Genomic DNA, 19,982 nt, shown 5'->3' on the forward strand with positions numbered 1-19,982 from the left:
CATCAAACGCAGAATCACTTTCACTTAAAATCTTCCCCTCCCTGCTTCTCCCTGCTCCTCCCTGGACAACGCACAAAGCTTTTGTCTCTTCATCTTCTTCCCTTCACCTGTCCCGCTAATAATCACAGGTATGGATTTTCTTTAACACATATTTTGCTAATTTTATTCTTTTTTTCTACATCTTTCCAGATTGTTTCGTAACTTCACAACTATTTTAGGGTTTTTTATTTGGATGATTCTGATTTTTTTGGCGTGGCTAGAACTCTATGATTCAGATGATTATTTGTTGATTATTCTTTCCTCGTCCCAATATCATGGCAAAATTTTATGAGATTTTTAAATGGTAGTATAGGATCGAATTCCTAGCTCTTGCGGCACGTCGAACTTGGCCAGCTCCTCTCATTTTATAAATCCTACATACGTAAAAGCCTTAGGTTTTTTCTACTTTTCTTTCAATTTTTGTTCTGATATTTTTATGGATCTTTTTGCAGTCAGATGAGATGGATTTGATAATCTAATTAACATGGCGGACGGCGTCCTCCTGGAACGAGAGACGCAACTGGTGCACTCTGGTGATGGCGCCTGTATTTTCAACAACGACATCATCCTTGAGATACTGTCATGGGTTCCAGGGAAATCCTTACTACGATGTCGGCGTGTATGCAAGTCATGGTGTACCTTAATCTCCGACCCTAATTTTGTTAGAAAACAGCGCAGCCAAGCAGTTAGACACAGCACCAACTTGAGGCTGCTAATGTTTACAAACAGGCTGCATATTCGGATAAAGTCCATAGACTACGAATCATTACTGTCATTTTTAACGAAGAACAAGCACGAAAATATTAGTCGTGTAGTTGTTCCACGCTGCAGAAGGCACAAATTACCATTAACGCAGCCTGACAACAGAAATATGCGGATCATGGGTTCTAGCAATGGCCTGGTTTGTCTTTTTATAAATTGCCATTACACTTTGTTGTGGAATCCTTGTACTGGCAATTCCAAGGAGATACCAAAACCCAGTCCAGAACCTTTCCTTCCAGCATTTTATGGATTTGGTTACGATTCCGCGACTGATGATTACAAAGTCATTTGCAACTGTCCAAGTGCAGATCGAACCTATGAAGTTTTTGTCTTCACACTTAAAACGGGTTCATGGAGGATTGTTGAAGGTCTCGATCATATTGAGGACGAGCGGGGTTTGTTGTTGAACGGCGCCCTACATTGGCTAAACGTTAAACGTCGTGCAGATGGATCAATAGATCCGAAATCAATAACAATTACCTCTTTCGATTTAGCAAAGGAAAAATTTCAGGAGCTAGTGTCGTTACCCAATGTTCTCGGAGATATATTTCTGGGGGCAGATCTTGGGGTTTATAAAAGTTCTCACCTTTTGTGTTCATTTGACAATTTCAGATTTGGGAATACAGAAATATGGGTGATGATGGTATATGGAGTTGAACAATCTTGGACCAAACTGATTGTGCTGGAAGATCAAGACCTTTCACATCCCGTGTACGTTTCAGAGGATGATAAAGTTTTCATAGCCTTAAGAGAGGGTGACTTAAAATTATATGATTTAAAGGAAAACAGATACAGAAGTGTTCTTAAACCTAAAAAGCAGCTCAGGCTTGCATTTGCTCTATATGTAGAGACTTTAGTTTCACCAGCAACTGGGAACTAGTGAAAACATCCCAAACTCAGGTTATGAGGCTTTCGTTCCCTCCCTTCTTGGGGTATAATGTAACTTTATTTGCGTTTGAAACATCGATCGTATTGACATAGTAAGATTATGTAATACTCTTTTATATATTCAGTATTCTGTTTGTTTAATTATCCTCAAGATTCTTGCCTCAATTGTTCCTGCCATTATGGATATAGTAACATTGTTTGCAGAACCAAGAGTTATTGGTCCTTGGACGACAAACCTTGATTCAACAGTATGCTTCAGGATATTTCCTAAGAAATCTATTCATTCACTCTTTATTTTCATGAAGACGATTATTTCACGAAGATGGTATTTGCACTGAAATCTGGTGGATTGCTGATCCGATGCAGTATGCATTTTGCAATGGTTTGAGTGATCCCTATGCAGTAGATCACAGAGAACCGCCGGATCCATATTCGATTATTACTCTTAAAAAATGGGAATGCTGTGTAGCTGGAGAAATGAAAACGAAGCAGAAAGGAGTTGTAGGAGATGTAAACAAATCCACAATACGCAGCGTATGGCATACATGTTACTGATGGATATAAGCAACAACTATGGAGTCAAACTAGTAGGCAACAAAAAGTAGTAGAGGATTATGGAATTTACGACAATTTGAGAGTCGTTCCCTAAAATAGTCAGCAAGGTGAGCAAAAGTTGTTGCACATGTCCATCTGCAACACCTCGTCGATGTTGAGAATCAATGTCATTTGTAGGTGAAGTAAGTGTGTGAGGTTGGTGAAGTAAGTGGAGGTTGTAGGTGAAGTAGGTGGATGTTGTAGGTGAAGTAAGTGTGTGAGGTTGGTGAAGTAAGTGGAGGTTGTAGGTGAAGTAGGTGGATATTGTAGGTGAAGTAAGTGTGTGGTGTAGCTTTCATTTGGTTTGCTATAAATACCCAAGTCCCCAAGCATTGTAAATCATCCAAGGAAAAACAAAGCCTAGAGCTAAATAAGAAAAGCTTTGCTAATTAGTTTGTTTTGTGAGTTTTCTTTAAGAGTGTGCTCTATTTTCTTCTTCTTGGGATCATTAGAGTTATCTTGGATACTCTTCTTATTCAACAGTCGAAGCATGTGTAAAACAATCCCTTAGACCACAAAGCCAACGACTGTAACACGTAATGGGCTCACGATTGCCTAGTTTCAGAGCTGGTGACATGACTTGAAGTTCCAACTTGGTGCTTGATATTTGTATGGTCACCACTTAAGGATTGTTACTATCTTTTCACGCCTTGTACAAGGAAATGTTACTTTGTGGTTTACCAACATATTTTCTGCAAGAACAACTAGTCGTTGCTTATGACAAAGTTTCTTGTGGTGGCATGTAACGGGCTCACGATCGCCTGGTTTCAAAACTGGTGACATGACTTGAAATTCCGACTTGGTGCTTAATATATTTTCATGCTTTGTACAATGAAATTGACTCTCTGATTTACCAACATATTTTGCTCTATCTGAGAATCTTCATGAAGTTTTTATACATCTTTGTTATTATATTCGGCTGCCGAAGTTATAGGACCTAATTGTTTGTCCTGAAAGTCAATTCCCCGTTTCGCACCCTTGTGGTAATATATGCAATTCATTGTTATCACCTTATACACTCCGGCAGTTTTAGTCAATTCCAAGTCGATCGCCTTTGGGGATTTAGAGACGAGCTATATAAGATCAAGTTTCGTCAGTTTCGGATAGAGAATTATTCTGCTTATGATAAGTTTAATGGATCTGGCATTTTGCAAGGATTTGAAACCTTAATTTAGCTTTAGGCTCAGCATTTCTTTTCTTTTTTTTTTTCTTTGCTTGCAGCATTGATAAGTAGGTAAGGATTTGAAACCTTATGCCCCGCATATCCTAACCTCACTAGAAACCTTATGCCTTGCTAGAAACTCTCTTCTGCATTTGAATCTTTCAGCATGTTTTAATCTGTCTGAATCAGTATCTGCATCTGAAGCGGTATTTGCTTAAGTGTATGGTTTTTGGTTTTTGAAATTTTGATTGGGTTGGTTGTCACTATAGCTAGCAACTTCTCTGCTTCGAGTGAGATCTTAGGCTGTGTAACTAGACGGACGGGGTTTGTGGTGATCAAGCATTGCCCCAGTCAGATGCATTCCATCTTCATCAATTGGCATCAATTCTCTCTCTCTCTCTCTCTCTCTCTCTCTCTCTCTCTCTCTCTTCCCATAAGTTTTTACTGTACCAAAGTTCGAACTGGAACTGGCATCGGCAACCAGCTTCAAATTTTTTTCTTGGCAAACTCATGTAGCTTACAACCATGAGTTTGACACGACTTGAGTGTTGGGTTCAAAAAGTTAACAATTTGGTTTAGTTTGTATTTTTTATTTAACGTGTTGTCTTGGAGTTATGTAGCCATCTCGATCTTTTTTATTTTTCTGCATTGTGTTGCGAAGCCCTTTCTACCCCCAAATACAGTTGTATGACGTAGCTAAGCAAGAAAAGAATTGGGATTTCTCCCCCACAAGCCTGATGTTAGACAACTTGGTCACCATTGGAAAAACCCTATTCATTTCCGACCCTCAATTGCAAGGCAATCAGAAGAGAAAGAAAACCTTGCTAACAAGACGTGGACAAAAAGAGTTTGTATTCATTTCCGAGCCTTCTTCCATTGGAAAAACCGTACATCAACTTGTCCGTCTATCAGATTAGTTTACCGGATATTAAGAAGTTCAAAAATGTTAATCATCTCGAGATTTATTCAACAAGAACTTATAATCTTACAAAAGACGACAATTCTTTCGGGATTCACAACTTACATCGCCTTGTACATATACTACACTTGATCAAGATACCGACTGCTAACCTCTAACTCTCAAACTAAAGAAAAAAATCGAACGGAAGATGATATAAGAAAAACAAGGAGTGGGGGCAGAAGTAAAAATCCAGGTCATACAATAAAGATAAACTTCAAAACCTTAAATCCATTCCTTTGGGTTGATGCAAGCATCTAACAGTTTCCATTCTTCGCTTCCCTCTTCTGGTTTCTGCACAGCAAACAATAAGATCACTCCCTCAATTACAAGTTCAAAAGTTCAAACTGTTCCATTTTCAGTAGTGTCAATAAAATATCGCTTACATGGTCATATTCCCATCGAGCAGTCAGCGGAAGAGAGACGAGAATACTCTCAATTCGACCTCCCGTCTTTAGTCCAAAAGTAGTTCCACGATCATAAACCTTTTGTTTAAAAGAAACAGATGAATTAGATCTCATTTACTTGAGTCTTGATGATATGAAAATCTTTAAATGCCTTAAGGACTTATTTTCATACCAAATTGAACTCGACATAGCGCCCTCTTCGCAATTGCTGCCATTCCTTCTGCTGATGTGTAAATGGTAGGTCCTTTCTTTTCTCTATAATCGGCAGGTAAGCAGGGACCACAGAATTTGCACATTCTTCATGTCAACAGAAGTCCATGCAGGAAGAGGATTTAGTCGCTCAACAAGAATGAAATAATTAACAGAAAATACACAAAGAGAGCATTCTATTTTTCTAAGCAATACCAGTGGCAAAAGAAAGAAGCATCTCCTGATCGTAGTCATTTAGATCATCAAAAAATATTCCTCCAAGTCCTCGCCTCTCATCTCGATGCTGCATACGAAGATGATTGTCAAATATAAAGCAAAATAATATCAGGCAAACATAGTAATTTGACATCTGCACCAAGGCCGAAATCATTAATAGTTTTACTTTTACCCATTTAGTCAGCATTGTAATTAAAAATAAACAAGTATTTTAAGAGTAAATGATTGGGAAGTGGCGAAAGGGTTTTACCCTTCATTGACTGCAATCCACAAACATGGGAAAGTACAGACATTACATGCCTAGTGGATGTAGTATTGAATGTTATGCCTTTTATGTGTACATCAGGAACTTCTTGATGGGTAAACCTCAGTACATTTGTAATAATTGGTAATTTGACACGACAACAATCACAATCCACAAATAATTGCATTACAATGAGAACATCAACATACTCATTTCACAGAATAATATCACCAGTATATTATAAGCAAACAGAAACAAGAACGCAGTTATTTGGCACACAGGCACGTCTTTGTTAGTTCCTGAGAAGTTGTCCAAATTGACTATTAGAGTTTAGAAAGCATCAATGCATCATCAACGCCATATTATAGAATCATAATACATAACAGTGAAAATGGTTCGGTGAAATACCTTGATATAGAAATAATCATCACACCATTTCTTGAACCGAGGATAGAAGGCAGGATCAAATTTGTCGCAAGCACTTTTCTGAACCTACAGATTTAGGCTAACATTAGTATGCAGTTAGTTAAACCCACCCAACGTTTTTCAAAAGAAAAGAATGTTAAAACACCAGAGACAAAACACCACAAGGAAAGTTGTCTGTTGTGAGTACATACTGAATGAAAGTGCTTAACATCCTCCTCAAAAATATAAGCAGGTGTCAAGTCAGTACCACCCCCAAACCACCACTGCCTTGGTGCACCAGGAGCATCTGCACAAATATGACAAATCAACATAGAGTCCCAGCAGCTCTCTTTTTTCATAAAATTATATATACACGAGTGATACAAGGAACAGGCAAATTTTCCAGATGCGGACGAGAAGAAATATCCTACCTCGATCACAAATCTTAATATTGTTCTGCTAATGTAACTGATAGTTTTATCAACATTGCAATTCTTATCATTATTCACCGTTAATTAACCCACAAAGGCATTACTCAGAATCTCAACATATCATTTATAGCATGTGAGTGAGCATAATCCAAGTGCCCAGCGGACTATGTTTTAAGGGTTTCACATTTTTTCTATGTAAAAACAACCTCTGCAGATTAACGTCCAATTCAACCCATCCGTTGCCAATCTGTCTAATCCTTGGTTTTGCATTATTCAACATAAGCATGAACGAAAATGATATACTCAATTTGAGATCATCTACTTCTTCAGCACTTCGATAAACGACGGATTCAAGCCTGCCTACCTACTAACACCACCTAGCTAAGCAATGTACAATCAACAACAGAGTTACTAACCTTGGGGAGCATCGGTTTCGAAATACCGATAATTGAAATGCAAAGTAGGCGCAAATGGGTTCTTCGGATGCAAAACCTGAAAGCAATCAATCAAACCCCACATATTACACACACAAAAATAAGACAACCCAACATTTCTTTGTTCACAAACACAGCACAACTCAAGAATTTACCGAGCTAACTCCGGCAGCGAAGAAGGGAACCGGGCCAGGCTTATGATCAGCTGCGGCGGCGCCCTTGGCAGCTCGGTAAGCCTCAGGAGGCATAACACCGTAAACAACAGAGACATTGACACCAGCCTTCTCCCAAACGGCGCCGTCCTGGAGGACCCTGCTGATGCCTCCGCCACCACCGGGTCTCGACCACACGTCCTCTTTAAATGTGGCGCCACCGTCCGCGGCCTCAATGGCGGCGCAGACAGTGTCCTGGGCATCTCTTATCATTTTCTCAAAGCGGGCGCGGACGGAGGACGAGGAGGAGTTCTCGCGGAGGAAGGTATCGGGGCGGTGGGCCTCGGGGGTTTCTTTTTCGATGACGGCGCATCGGACGGCGGAGGAGGGAGCGGAGCGGAGGGGGTGGCGACGTGGGGTGAAGGCGAAGGAGCGTTTTCTGGGGGAGAAAGGCGGGAGCTTTGGTTTTGGGGAGGGAGGTGGGGAGAGGAGAGTGAAGGAGGAGGAAGCTGAGAGCGCCGCCGGCGGTGGCATTGTGGGTGTTTGGAAACGATTTTTGAATCGGATTTTCTAAAGGACGGGTCTTTCTGGCATTGGAAATTGAGAGTGAGAGGGAGGGATATGGAATTGGGATAAGGCGGTCACTCAAAACCAAATCCAGATGTAATCGGATACTTCTGTTCAGTGCCCACTGGATTGGATTATCCAGTTTTACTGTGGGAGCTTGGTCTTTTTACTGTTGGCTATTTAAGGCCGATGGCGGGCATGTGAAATAGGGTGGAAATGATTTCGACCAAAATTATAAAAAGAGGGTGGAAGTAAAATAGGGAGGGATATGAAAATAGAGAAGCACGGTTGAACACTTTCGTGGAACATAGAACATGAAACGCGGAAATTGGGTTCGATTTTTCACGTTAGTGGCCTTTAATACGGTGGACTGTTATAGCAAAACAATCAACTAGTTATTTTTCAAAAAAAGAGATGGAACCGATTAAACACTTTCATGGAACATGAAACGTGGAAATTTAGTTCAATTTCTAATGCTAGTGGCCTCTAAAAGGGTGAACTGTTGTAACGAAGCTATCAGCTAGTAATTTTTCAAAAAAAGAGATGGAACATGCAATGGCGTAGTCAGAAATTATTCGGTGTGTAGGCTAAGCTAAAATTATTACTTCGAAATCAAATTTTTAATTCTTTGTTGCCTACGTAAAGTTATATAGTAGTAAAAACTTGAATGTAGTAATTTGAAGCAACAATTTTATGTTATGTTTTCTAGGTTTTTAGCCTTCAAAGTTTTCAAGTGAATAAAATAAGGAACCATTTGTTGTATGGTAGATTTAACTTATTACTATTAAAACATAATATTGATTAAAGTGATAAGTTTATTTAACATCTGTTAGCTCTTATTACTCTTAAAAACAGTCTCAATCATCAAATTTTCATTTGCCAAGTGGAATATAACAATTAAAATCATAAACTAGTGTAAAAAAAATTAAGGGCTTGTTTGGTATCATATTTGAAATTTTTTTATAATTTCTCAAAACATTTCCTAAGAATTTTTCTTGAAAACAATTTTCTTTAAAACTCAAAAGCTTGTTTGGTATGTGATTTAAATATTTTAAATTTTACAACTTAAACTAGACAAAGAAATCTAAAAAGAGTGGGCTGAGAGAGAAAGAGAAGAGAAGAGGAAAGAAAGTAAAAGATGATTGGAGAAAAGAGAAAAAAGTGAGAGGATCGGAGGAGATAGAGAGAAAGAGAAAAAGGAGTGATGGAAAAAAACGGAGAAAATAATAAGGGCGGATTGGAGGAGAGACAAAAAAGAAAAGAGTGAGATAGCTTTGGAGTGAGAGGGGAGGAGGGAGAGAAACAAAGAGAAAGAAGAAAAGAGAGAGATAGCTTTGGAGTGAGAGGCGAGAAGAGAGAGAAAAAAATGAGTGAGTTTAAGTTTAAAAACTCATTTTTTGTGTTTTTAAAGAATATACTATATTTTTTTAGTTAATCTTAAGTTCAGTTTTTAAAAATAGTCATACCAAACAAGTTTTTAACGCATAAAACTTAAAAATTGTTTTTGAGTTTAAAAAATTGAATTCTAATAGAATACCAAACATGCTCTAATATTTTTAAGCTTGAGAACCAAAACTCTCCCCATGCTATAGCCTAGGGAGTCTTGCATTTGGCTCCGTGGAACATGGAAAATAGAAGGAAAGTGAGACTTAGTGTAAAGACTTGAATGCCCAAAAAAAGGCTAATAATCCCATCAAATATGAGAGGGTAAAAAATGGAAGTACATGATCACTTTATAATGTAATCCAATTGTTTTGAATAAATACTGACTTGAGCGTTGAAGTATATTCTTGCAGATACCCCAACTTCCCTCATTGATGGCAAGCAAAGATGGTGCTCAACTTCTCGATGTGATTACAAAATTACTTGTGAGAGGGTTTGAGGACTCAAATTTTTTCGCTTCAACAATTAACACCGTCTATAATAATAAATGGTTTTGAGTATAAACAAAAAGTTCATTGACTCAAGACACAAATTAAATTGGTACCTCCTCTCAATCTTAAGGAGCCAAGCTCCTCTCCCAAAAAAAAAAAAGTCCTAAAAATGCACCAAGTACAACCAAATATTTAATTCACCAACATCGCTGGATTGAAATAAAATTCACATGAATTTTTTATGTAACCATATATTCACATTAATTAGTCAAATTATTTGGCTCAATTGCCTTTTTTTTTCATATTTATTTTTCAGAGATAAAAAAAAAAAAAGTTATTTTGCCGGGACAATAGAAAAATAAAATCAGTGTTATTTATGAACAAAACACTGAACCAATAATTATTAGCTTCAGGCTATAAAATCGGTATCATCGTCCACACATCGCTCTGTGTACCTCTCCGGGAATCCCAATTCGATCAAAAATGGAAGCAGCGGCGGCGGAGCCCATCAGGGTTCAAAGCCTGGCCCAAGCCGGTCTGACCCAAGTTCCGCCCCAATACATTCAACCTCCCCAGTACCGACCCAACCAACCATCATCCTCAACCAACATTCCCATCGTCGACCTATTCGGACCCGACCCGACCCGCCGCGACTCGGTTCGGGCCTCAATCGGACAAGCCTGCAGAGACTGGGGCGCCTTCCACGTTACCAATCACGGCGTACCCGCCGCCTTACTCGATGCCATTAAGCGCGCCGGCCTCACCTTCTTCAACGATAGCTCAGTCGAAGACAAGCTGAACTACGCGTGCGATCCGAGCTCGTCGGCGTCGGAGGGGTACGGCAGCCGGATGTTGGAGAAGGACGACACCGTTTTGGACTGGAGAGATTACTTCGACCACCACACTCTCCCCCTCGCGCGCCGGGACCCTACGCGCTGGCCCAATTTTCCCGCGGACTACCGACGGGTGGTATCCGAGTACAGCGATCGAATAGCTTCGCTGGCGCGGGAGCTGCTGGGACTGGTGTCGGAAAGCCTGGGGCTTGAAACGCGGCGTATGGAGGAGGCGGTGGGGGAGTTTTGGCAGAACATTACGATTAGCTACTACCCGCCGTGTCCTCAGCCGGAGCTGACTTTGGGCCTGCAGTCCCATTCGGATTTTGGGGCGATCACGCTGCTGGTCCAGGACGAGGTGGGCGGGCTTGAGGTGCTTAAGGACGGCGATTGGGTGCCGGTGAAGCCTCTGGGCGGCGACGCCATTGTTGTGCTTTTAGCTGACCAAACTGAGGTAAACTCTACGATCTGTCAAATATCAAACACCATTGTTCTTCTTTTTGCTGCCTATAACTATGAGCAAATTGCAGTCTTTAGTTTTATAAGCACTACCCAATCGGTTGTTATATGGTTGTTCTATTTAACGAATCGAAGCGCTGAAGAACTGACATTACTCAATTAGTTATACGAGTTCTTAGTATAATAAAGTTGAAAACTTTTGCTCGAAATTATGGAAATGGGCTAAATATTGTTGCTGAGAAAGAAAGGAGGGGAAATAGAATGCAGGGGGTTTAACTTATCTCAGAGTGGAAGTGGGAACTGGGGAGGAGGGTGTGTTCCAAGTATTTGAAGTTTCTTTTTCTATAATGCAGTGTCAAATTTTCTTGATCCATGCTTCTCGACGCCAAATTTATTAGTGTGCCTTTGTTTTATTAATAACAGATGTCATCCGTTGTCAATTGGTGCCTATGCCCATTGAATATATGCGGTCCAATCACCATGTCATTGCGGAATTATCATTCGCCGAGTGGCGTTTTTAATAGATAAGAATATTGCTTGAATGAATCATGATGAATACATTAAATGGTATTCTTTTTGCTTTTAGATTTCTCAAATGATGCTGAATTTTATCAAATGGTACCAGTAGCAATATGTTATATTCTGTGTAGGAATATTAACGTTTTTGGCCCGGTAGTTGTACTTATCTGTCGGTCTTGGCCAGGCTTCTGATCATTTTGTTTTCTATTTGCTCAACGTATTGGTTTAGTTACTAGTAGCAATATGTTATACCATGTGTAGGAATATTAACTTTTTTTGCCCAGGTAATTGTGTTTATCTGTCTGTCTTGGGCAGGCTTCTGATCATTTTGTTTTCTATTTGCTCAACGTATTGATTTAGGGCATGTTGTTTTAGTAGGGAATTATTAATTCGTCTGTGGGGACTTGAAGACAAACTGACCTAGGAACCTCATTTTGTTTTCTTCGGGTTAGTTTTTGTTAATTCTTGGTCGAGTGGGATAAGTGATTAGACAATAAACATTGGTTAATATGGTTCTAAGTTGACTGGACGCTTAGCCAACCAAGTTAAGATGTACTGCTTTGTACATGCACTTTTAGTTGCAGTTGGACATCACACACTAAAAAACTCACGAGCTGCTTAATCTGTCAATATATGAGAAGTTGCATTGTAGATCATACGCCTGCTTTTACAGTTTTAGCAAGGGTTAAGCCATAATTTCCTAATCAACTTTATTTTGTCCTCGATCGAGCTGCTAGTTGTATGATGTTACTGGCAACCACTATTTCTGGATGTTGGCATGACATCAATACTCCCGTTGTATTTATTTTTCTCTCTCTTTTCGTTGTTTTTATGTGTTTTGGTCAGGAATATATTCAGTTTGGGTCCCAAGGAACACAATGAGGCTTGGTCATTGTCCTTTCTGATTTGTCTTAATAATTGGCTTTAACTGAGATTACAAAGAACTGTGACATGAGGAGGAACCTGTAATATTTAATTCAAACATTAGGAAACTGGCTTTGATTATTGGGTTTGGCTTTAGATCAATACTCAAGGTACTGATTTAGGTTGGTTCGGTTTTGTGTTTGTACCAAGTGGACTTGAGCTGTGACGTCTGAAACTAAGAATGGCGTTCTTAGGGTTAGTTTTGTTGAAAATGAGTCCCACATTGATGGGAGGAGGGCTCTTGCATGGGCTTATAAGAGGTGAGGCTACTCCCTATATTGTCAATTGGTTTTATGGTAGAACCTCAACCTTTTTCATGGCATTAGAGCAGGTTGTCTCCCACGTGTGAAGCCAAACGGCCTCACGGCCACAAGCGCTCCAGTTCATCCCGTTGTGTTGTCTACGTGTTAGGCCGAAAATTTGCCACACATGAGGGGACGTGTTGAAAATGAGTCGCATATTGATGGGGGGAGGGAACTTGCATGGGCTTAGAAGAGTTTGGGCTACTCTCCATACTGCCAATTGGTTTTATGGTGAAACCTCAACTTTCTTCCATACTGCCAATTGGTTTTACGGTGGAACCTCAACTTTCTTCAAGTTTTGATATATGTGTATTCCGTTTCTCCGTAAGCTGACAACTGAATCACCAGCATGAGCTTTCGTATGATTCTTGTCGATTTAAAGAAAAAGTGTGTTTCATGCACTAGGAATTGTTTTCTGGAATTGGATGAACTAGTAGAGCAGTGGTATCAATTTCGTTTGTTCTCTAACAGTGGATTATCTTGCTGGCAGATAATAACGAACGGGAAGTACAGAAGTGCCGTGCATAGGGCTCTAACCAATTCCCATCAGCCACGACTCTCAGTGGCCACATTTCACGATCCGGCCAAGACAGTGAAAGTATCCCCTGCCTCGGAGCTCATCAGCGAGTCGACTCCTGCCCTTTACCGTGAAGTTGTGTATGGAGATTATGTGTCGTCGTGGTACACAAAAGGCCCTGAAGGAAAACGAAATATTGATGCCCTCCTGCTCGAACCTTGATTATTTGTTCGAAAACCCTCGTTCCACCTTTTGCATTCTTACGGTAGAATGCAAACAGAGGCCTTTTTAGGAAACAAAACGATTTGAGGTTTCAAAGTAGTGGTATAGACGCATGATTGTATACAACTGGTCATAGTAAGATTCCTTTGAACGGCAACTGTTTCGATAATTTTCAAAACGTTGTGTTTGTGTTTTGGATTGCTAATATTGAAAGCGTCATTAAAAAAAAAACATGGAAGCAAAAGCAATGCAAACAATACCACTCATTATTATTAATCAACGCATGATACGACTAAAATGTCACCAAACCGAATAATTAAATTAAAATACTTGACAGAAATAAGGAAAAATATTCTATCACCCAATAACCGAATATTAAATTAATATATTTGACAGAAGTAAAGAAAGAGATTCTATCACCATTAAATATTCTAAAAAAAATAAAATTTTTTACACCTAAAAGGCTATAATCCACGCTAATATAATAATGTTAATTGTAAGTGGCCTTTTACTGAAAAAAAGTTAACGGTAAAAGTTTAAATTTTATCGGTGATTAATCTAACACTTAATTTAACGAGTTTTACCATTTGGTGAAAAAAAAAATAATAATAGTAATTAGCAACATCAATTAGTATTAATTAATCATAATTATGGCCCTCCCATTTGCCGTCCGAGAACAAAAACAAAAATTTAAAAATTAATCACAATTTTATGTTTGAAGAGGGTCCCAGAACATCCGAACCCCCCAACGTCTCCTCCTTGTTCTCTTCCGTTTATCCCCATCTGTCTCTGACGCTGGGAGACCGAGCTTCCGTTGGCGCCTTTTAACCTCTCCGATTCCTCCAAACAAACGCGGAATTCCAATCCCATCGGATCCAATACAATTCAATTGGACCACCGTGAAAACCCAGATGAAGCCCTACAGGAATGGCGAAATCTGGGACTTTGAGCACCAAATGCCAGTGGCCGCCGGCGCCGGAGATGTTATATTGGGTGTGGACGGCGGAACCACCTCCACCGTCTGCATTTGCATGCCCATTTTGCCCTTCTCCGACCCCCTCCCCGACCCGGTTCCCGTCCTCGCTCGAGCTGTTGCTGGCTGCACCAACCACAACAGCGTTGGCGGTAATTGTTCTTCATTTCTTGGATTTTCAGTTGATTTTTACTGTTTTGAAGTTTTGATGGTGGTTTTTTACCCAATTGGGATCACTTTCTGGTGAAATCGTAGAGGCGGCTGCGAGGGAAACGTTGGAGCAGGTGATGGCGGAAGCGCTGGCCAAGTCGGGTTCGACCCGGTCGGCGGTTCGGGCTGTTTGTTTGGCGGTTTCCGGCGTCAACCACCCCACTGATCAGCAGAGAATATTGGATTGGATGAGGTAACACTTCCAAGTCTCTATTTTTTCCTACATGGTTCCCATTTGTATGCTTCTCTTTGGTTTTATCATCGGACCCTTTTGGTTCTTTTGGGTTTTCGACACATATCAATGTCGAATTAATGTTGTTTTGTACTAAATGTTTGATTTTTTCTTGGTTTCAATAGGGATATATTTCCCAGCCATGTGAGGTTGTATGTTCAGAATGATGCTGTGGCTGCTCTAGCTTGTGGGACTCTGGGAAAGCTTCATGGGTGTGTTCTGATTGCCGGCACAGGGACCATTGCCTACGGGTTCACAGAAGACGGTAGAGAAGCTCGGGCAGCTGGTGCAGGTCCTACCTTAGGTGATTGGGGAAGGTATAGTCTTGTTGCATTGTTCTTATTTCTGCTCTATCTCATTCTCTGCCTTATGAATCCATGATGCTCCTAATTTATGAAAATTATAGGGGATGGTATGGTCAATGCTTTATCTACATTATGGAGGTGGTTGTCATTGAACCATCCTAACCACGAAGCATATAGAAAGATATTAGGGTTGTGAGAAGAAAGAACTTAATGGGAGATGTTAAACCCAGAACCTTTTGGTCCTTTTCTGGCTTCTTGATCATATTTTGAATTAAAACTTAGTTTGAAATCTCGTAGAGTTCTTTCTGTTTTTCACGTTTCATCTTACTCTTTCCTGCTCATCATTTATCATATCATTATGCTCATCCTATAATCAGAAGATGCTCCCTGCCTGACGGTATATGTTGTGCTTAATTTTAAGATTTCATTGCCATGTGTAAATGAATCGATTTGCTAAATACACTTATTATCAATCTTAGAATTCGATAGTTGATACTCAATAGCATATGGGATGTGATCGGTAAAGATGTAGGCTTCTTTTTCTTCGCACCCTTTCTCTTTCCGGCAGTTCTATTGAAGGTAATATCTTGTTTACTTGTAGTGGATACGGTATAGCTGCTCAGGCATTAACCGCAGTGGTAAGGGCCAATGATGGTCGTGGTCCAGATACAAAGCTTACATCTAGTATTTTAGAGGAGCTTGGTCTTTCTTCTCCAGATGAACTCATTGGGTATCTATCTGAAACTTATAAATGCCATCATCACATATATGGGTGAAGTTACTAGTTGTCATTTACACAGTTTTGGTGAAATATATGACAAGGTTTGTTCCATCTCTTGAATAGTCCTGGTTACATGATGCAAAAATGTGAGACGGTTTCCACTTATTGTAGCTATGATTTAGTGTAGATGTATATTGTAAAAGTTTTCCGGTTCCATTAAAGTACAATCATTTCATATTTTGAGACTAATCTTGTTAGATATCAATACTGACACACCTAAATTGCTGGATACCTATATGTGAGACGGTTTCCACTTATTGTAGCCACATCACACGTTAACGGAGGTTTTGACGGAAAGCCTAACAAAAGTATGAAAGTGACCCACAATCCTCACTTTAGACATGAGGCTGAGATGAAAAAAACTTGATGTATGAAAGTTTGAAAACCACAGTACTCAAGGGTAGTAGAGTTAGAATTACCATAATTTTTTTAGTGGATTTTAGTCTCTTGAAAATCTATGCTTATTTTTCTTTTGCATTTGTCATGCATTCTTGATTGAAATACATTTTATTTAAAAGGAATTTTGGTGTTTTGTGTATGTCTCTGTGAACCATCTTGGGAAAATGCAGTGAGAACTCAATCATTTGGTACATCTGAACCGTAATTCACAAGATATGTTGATATAAATGAGTGCCAGGGGTTTGATTGTATGGGATATCAGATAACAACTGTAATTTTATATTGGATTTTAGGTGGACATATGCAGATCCATCCTGGGCTCGCATTGCAGCGCTTGTTCCAGTTGTTGTATCTTGTGCAGAGGCTGGTGATGAAGTTGCAAATAATATCTTGTTTGATTCAGTCCAGGAGTTGGGGCTCAGTGTGAAAGCTGTTGTTCAAAGACTTGGCTTGTGTGGTCCAGGTACTGAACCAATAATTCTTGGATTTGTATGATACATAATAAGCCATGACACGTGAGGTTATGCATGACCTCATGGACATTAATCATTTAGCAGTAGGGTAGTGATACTATTTAAATACCCAGTTGTAAAAACAAAATGATTAATACAACGTGGCTGTGTAGGGCCTTGATTTGATTCACTTTATGAGTTTAACTATCATTATAGTTGATTGACACCTATAGGTGTTGTCGTCCCTCTGTCTTGTGCTCTCGCTTCCCACAAGCGGGTGTACGGCTTATTGAAAGTACACCTAGTTGACCTTCCATCTTAACATGCAATGTTTATTTGAAGTACGATGGTGTGGCAGCTGTATGGTCATGCCTAGCTGTCTTATTTAATTTTCAAGTTTTATGCCTTTGTTCTATGCCCATTCCTTGTACATATGGGGATGTATTATTGTAGTATTCATGAGAGATATTCTTTATGGGTATCAGATTCAAGGAGTTTCATGTGTTGCAAGTAATAATTGATATGTAGGATGTCCCTAACGTGCATGTTTTTTTTTTTTTTTTTTTTGGTACTAAAAAATTGCAGAGGGGAAGGATTCTTTTCCGCTCGTCATGGTTGGTGGTGTTCTTGAAGCAAATAAAAGGTGGGATATAGGTATTGAAGTCATCAAATGCATCTCCAAGGACTACCCAGGGGCAGTTCCAATTAGGCCAAAGGTAAACACATCTTATGCCTCGCTTCAATCAACTTTTGACATTTCATGCAAATAAGTGAGCCAACTTCTTTCGCTAGATGGCTTCTTGAGCGCTCACAAGAGTCGACCTTCCTTGTCTTTCAATTCCACACTTTCCTTTGAATAAAATGGAAAAGCGAGTTCATATCAAACTGATAGCTAGACAGTACATGAAAAATAGGCAACACGCAAATAGTCTGCGGAAGGAACTAATAATAGTTATTAGCTATAAATAGGTAAAGGTCCGACTAACTACTGTCCCATATGCTTGTATGTGCACATTATCTTGTTGAATTTCTAACGTTTTACTTACAATACTGCTTTATTTGTTACCTTGAATCACCGTCAGGTGGAGCCTGCGGTTGGAGCAGCATTGCTAGCATGGAATTTCTACATGAATGATCTCTGAAGGAAGCTTTCAAGAGCTGACTGTTGTTGTTGTGTTACGTAGTCTACAAATTGTATAGTTGACAGGATCATGACGAAGTGAAACAGAAACAAGCAGATCAAAATTGAAATTGAAAGCATCATCAATATATTTTTTCGGCGTTAAGAAAGTGACTACCAATTTTTAATCTGCATAGAATTAGGTATCTGATGTAACCTAGTGTTGCATGTAAAAGTATAATTTGTTAATAGTGAAGTAAAGAAAATGATTTCAACTTCAATTATGTGCTTTTGCTAAAACCGTTTTTAGTAGAAACACGTTGAAATGAATTTTTTTACGTAACACTTGGCAGGTGCTTCTTTGGAAAACGCTCCTATGACTGAGAAAAACTTTTAATTCAGTTTTTGCCAAACACACTCATAAACGCTTTTGGTAGTAAGAAAATACTTTTGGCCCTTTCAAAAGCCTCGTACTTAGTTCGATATGATCAGCTAACAAGCAAGAGATAAACACTTGTCAGTAAACCAAATCTACTCAACTTCTCTTTCGAAGAAAAATTGTAACGCCCATGGCATGCATGAAAAGCCTAACCCAGAGAAGAGGTAGGGAGTAGGGAGCATGCAAAGGATGCTCAACCTTCCCATATCAGAACAAGAAAAAGCACAAGTTCATTCCACAACGGCTTCTCATCTTCACGCCAAAAATCCCCTCATCTCTTTGGATCATATCTTCCATTGTCAACTATAAATACCCCTCAAACCCTACATACCATAACCTACATATCAATTTAAGCTCACGATTAGGGTAACTAAACACTCCAGCACTTCATCAATTAATATCGAAAATCGAACGTACGAGAAAAATGAAGGGAGTTGTTGTAGCGGCGGTGGCGGTGGGATTGGCCATGTTGGTCTTGGTTGAACCGGGGCATGCCATGGTCACTTGCCAGCAAGCAGTGTCATCTCTGACTCCTTGCCTTCCATATCTCACCAGCGGCGCTGAAACCCCGCCTGCGGCATGTTGCAGTGGGGTTTCGGGTCTGAAACAGCTCACTCAAACCACCGAAGATAGGCGTACAGCCTGCCAATGCCTTAAGGACACGGCAAGTCAGAACCAAGGCATTAGGGAAGATGCTGCTGCTGGTCTCCCTGCGGCGTGTCAAGTTCAAATCAACGTTCCCATTTCTAGGAGCGTTGACTGCAACCAGTAAGTAAATTTATTATATATGTATATTGTGTTGAGAAGTCTTCCCCTACATGCATGCAATAATCCATAATGATTATCACGTGATGTGTCTAATTTGAGATTTTTTTGTTTGTTTTTGTATTGATGTTTATCCTAATACAAGTGATATTGGACAAGAGAGATTTAAATTCGAGACCTCGAGCATAAATGAGAGAATATTTTTAACTACCTGACTAAACTACAAGCATCTTGATGTTATTGTTATTTGTGGCATTTTGATTGCTTATATTTCAAAGTGTTCTTGCTGTTTCTAATGTTTTGTGCTTTTTTATGCACATAATTGAGTAAAATGAAGTTTACAGATTGAGTTAAAATAAAGAGAGAAAAGCATGCATGCGTGGCTGAATGTGGTCAAGATATGGTTCGCACTAGAGAGCCATGCTATACGTAGTTTATTCAAGCTACTAATTGTAATGTACGAGAATATATTGTACTTAATAAAATAAAGAAACCATAGTTATCTTTTGCACCTCTCTCTATACTATAAATATTATATATATATATATATATATATATATATATATATATATTTGAGGCCTTCCTGCAAAGTATAACCTAAAAAAAAAACACACATCAAACAAAAATCAATGTGTACTACTTCAATTACAATTTCGTGGGAATGTACTACCTATAAAAATAAAAGGACAGAGAAAAGCCTAAAAAGACCTTAAAAGTAACTATAAAAAAATGATATGTAATATTTAAAACTAGCGTAAATCATGCAATGCATAAACCATAAACCAGTCGAATGACATCAAACACATGTCAAACAAAACTAACGAAAAGCAGGTAACGCCCTTGGCGAGTTGTCATGCATGAAAAGCCTAACCGAGATATATCAAGTAGCCACACAGCATGCAATGCATTTCATGGCCCGTCCACGGAATATTGCTATGGCGTGAAGGATTTTATAAGGCTGATTCAAAACCACCCAAGACAGGCGTGAAACCTGCGACTGCCTCAAGGAAATGGTAATTCGCTACTCAGGTCAAACATTAAGGAAGGCCTGTAATGTTCAACTCGCATTTCCAAGAAATGCTAACTGCAATGAGTAAATAATCGTATTAACAACTCCCCCTCTCCTCCCCATTTGTTGTATATATAACCGTATGATCATGTGATTAGAGTGAACGTGATATATGTTT

At 39.4% G+C, this 19,982-nt stretch overlaps 5 protein-coding genes across 5 annotated transcripts; 4 read left to right on the plus strand and 1 right to left on the minus strand.

Moving 5' to 3' along the window:
- LOC125474151 (F-box/kelch-repeat protein At3g06240-like) lies at positions 1 to 1,772 on the plus strand. Its single transcript, XM_048577594.1, has 2 exons — positions 1 to 128; positions 492 to 1,772. The coding sequence occupies exon 2, from the start codon at positions 524 to 526 to the stop codon at positions 1,679 to 1,681; it is 1,158 nt and encodes a 385-aa protein (XP_048433551.1). The 5' UTR covers positions 1 to 128; positions 492 to 523; the 3' UTR covers positions 1,682 to 1,772.
- Positions 1,773 to 4,389: 2,617 nt separating this feature from the next.
- On the minus strand, positions 4,390 to 7,515 carry LOC125474519 (oxygen-dependent coproporphyrinogen-III oxidase, chloroplastic-like). The gene is made up of 8 exons (XM_048578369.1): positions 6,906 to 7,515; positions 6,733 to 6,808; positions 6,098 to 6,192; positions 5,889 to 5,972; positions 5,216 to 5,303; positions 4,983 to 5,107; positions 4,790 to 4,888; positions 4,390 to 4,697 (listed from the first exon to the last, which is right to left on the minus strand). Exons 1-8 carry the CDS (start codon positions 7,434 to 7,436, stop codon positions 4,629 to 4,631), a joined length of 1,167 nt encoding a protein of 388 aa, XP_048434326.1. The 5' UTR covers positions 7,437 to 7,515; the 3' UTR covers positions 4,390 to 4,628.
- A 2,205-nt stretch (positions 7,516 to 9,720) lies between these two features.
- On the plus strand, positions 9,721 to 13,324 carry LOC125474520 (jasmonate-induced oxygenase 1). The gene is made up of 2 exons (XM_048578370.1): positions 9,721 to 10,630; positions 12,871 to 13,324. The coding sequence occupies exons 1-2, from the start codon at positions 9,827 to 9,829 to the stop codon at positions 13,117 to 13,119; spliced, it is 1,053 nt and encodes a 350-aa protein (XP_048434327.1). The 5' UTR covers positions 9,721 to 9,826; the 3' UTR covers positions 13,120 to 13,324.
- Positions 13,325 to 13,838: 514 nt separating this feature from the next.
- LOC125474521 (N-acetyl-D-glucosamine kinase-like) lies at positions 13,839 to 17,872 on the plus strand. Its single transcript, XM_048578371.1, has 7 exons — positions 13,839 to 14,244; positions 14,348 to 14,495; positions 14,660 to 14,851; positions 15,441 to 15,569; positions 16,313 to 16,482; positions 17,057 to 17,187; positions 17,554 to 17,872. Exons 1-7 carry the CDS (start codon positions 14,031 to 14,033, stop codon positions 17,611 to 17,613), a joined length of 1,044 nt encoding a protein of 347 aa, XP_048434328.1. The 5' UTR covers positions 13,839 to 14,030; the 3' UTR covers positions 17,614 to 17,872.
- Positions 17,873 to 17,969: 97 nt separating this feature from the next.
- Positions 17,970 to 18,802, plus strand: LOC125474522 (non-specific lipid-transfer protein A-like). Its single transcript, XM_048578372.1, has one exon. The coding sequence runs from the start codon at positions 18,455 to 18,457 to the stop codon at positions 18,800 to 18,802; it is 348 nt and encodes a 115-aa protein (XP_048434329.1). The 5' UTR covers positions 17,970 to 18,454.
- The last annotated feature ends 1,180 nt before the right edge of the window (positions 18,803 to 19,982 follow it).

This window comes from the organism of the source record quoted next, unplaced genomic scaffold (genome assembly GCF_019419815.1).
Source record: "Pyrus x bretschneideri cultivar Hongxiangsu unplaced genomic scaffold, Pyrus_bretschneideri_v1 Contig12, whole genome shotgun sequence".
Lineage (NCBI taxonomy): Eukaryota > Viridiplantae > Streptophyta > Magnoliopsida > Rosales > Rosaceae > Pyrus > Pyrus x bretschneideri.

Excerpts from the sequence above, each read along its gene's own strand:
- LOC125474151 (XM_048577594.1), top strand. The coding sequence starts at position 524 with ATGGCGGACGGCGTCCTCCTGGAACGAGAGACGCAACTGGTGCACTCT.
- LOC125474522 (XM_048578372.1), top strand. The coding sequence starts at position 18,455 with ATGAAGGGAGTTGTTGTAGCGGCGGTGGCGGTGGGATTGGCCATGTTG.
- LOC125474521 (XM_048578371.1), top strand. The coding sequence starts at position 14,031 with ATGAAGCCCTACAGGAATGGCGAAATCTGGGACTTTGAGCACCAAATG. Across the intron at positions 16,483-17,056 it reads ACTTGGCTTGTGTGGTCCAG|AGGGGAAGGATTCTTTTCCG; the intron begins GTACTGAACCAA and ends AAAAAATTGCAG. Across the intron at positions 17,188-17,553 it reads CAGTTCCAATTAGGCCAAAG|GTGGAGCCTGCGGTTGGAGC; the intron begins GTAAACACATCT and ends AATCACCGTCAG.
- LOC125474519 (XM_048578369.1), bottom strand. The coding sequence starts at position 7,436 with ATGCCACCGCCGGCGGCGCTCTCAGCTTCCTCCTCCTTCACTCTCCTC. Across the intron at positions 4,889-4,982 it reads GCTATGTCGAGTTCAATTTG|GTTTATGATCGTGGAACTAC; the intron begins GTATGAAAATAA and ends TTTAAACAAAAG. Across the intron at positions 4,698-4,789 it reads CTCGATGGGAATATGACCAT|AAACCAGAAGAGGGAAGCGA; the intron begins GTAAGCGATATT and ends TTTGCTGTGCAG.
- LOC125474520 (XM_048578370.1), top strand. The coding sequence starts at position 9,827 with ATGGAAGCAGCGGCGGCGGAGCCCATCAGGGTTCAAAGCCTGGCCCAA. Across the intron at positions 10,631-12,870 it reads TTTTAGCTGACCAAACTGAG|ATAATAACGAACGGGAAGTA; the intron begins GTAAACTCTACG and ends TCTTGCTGGCAG.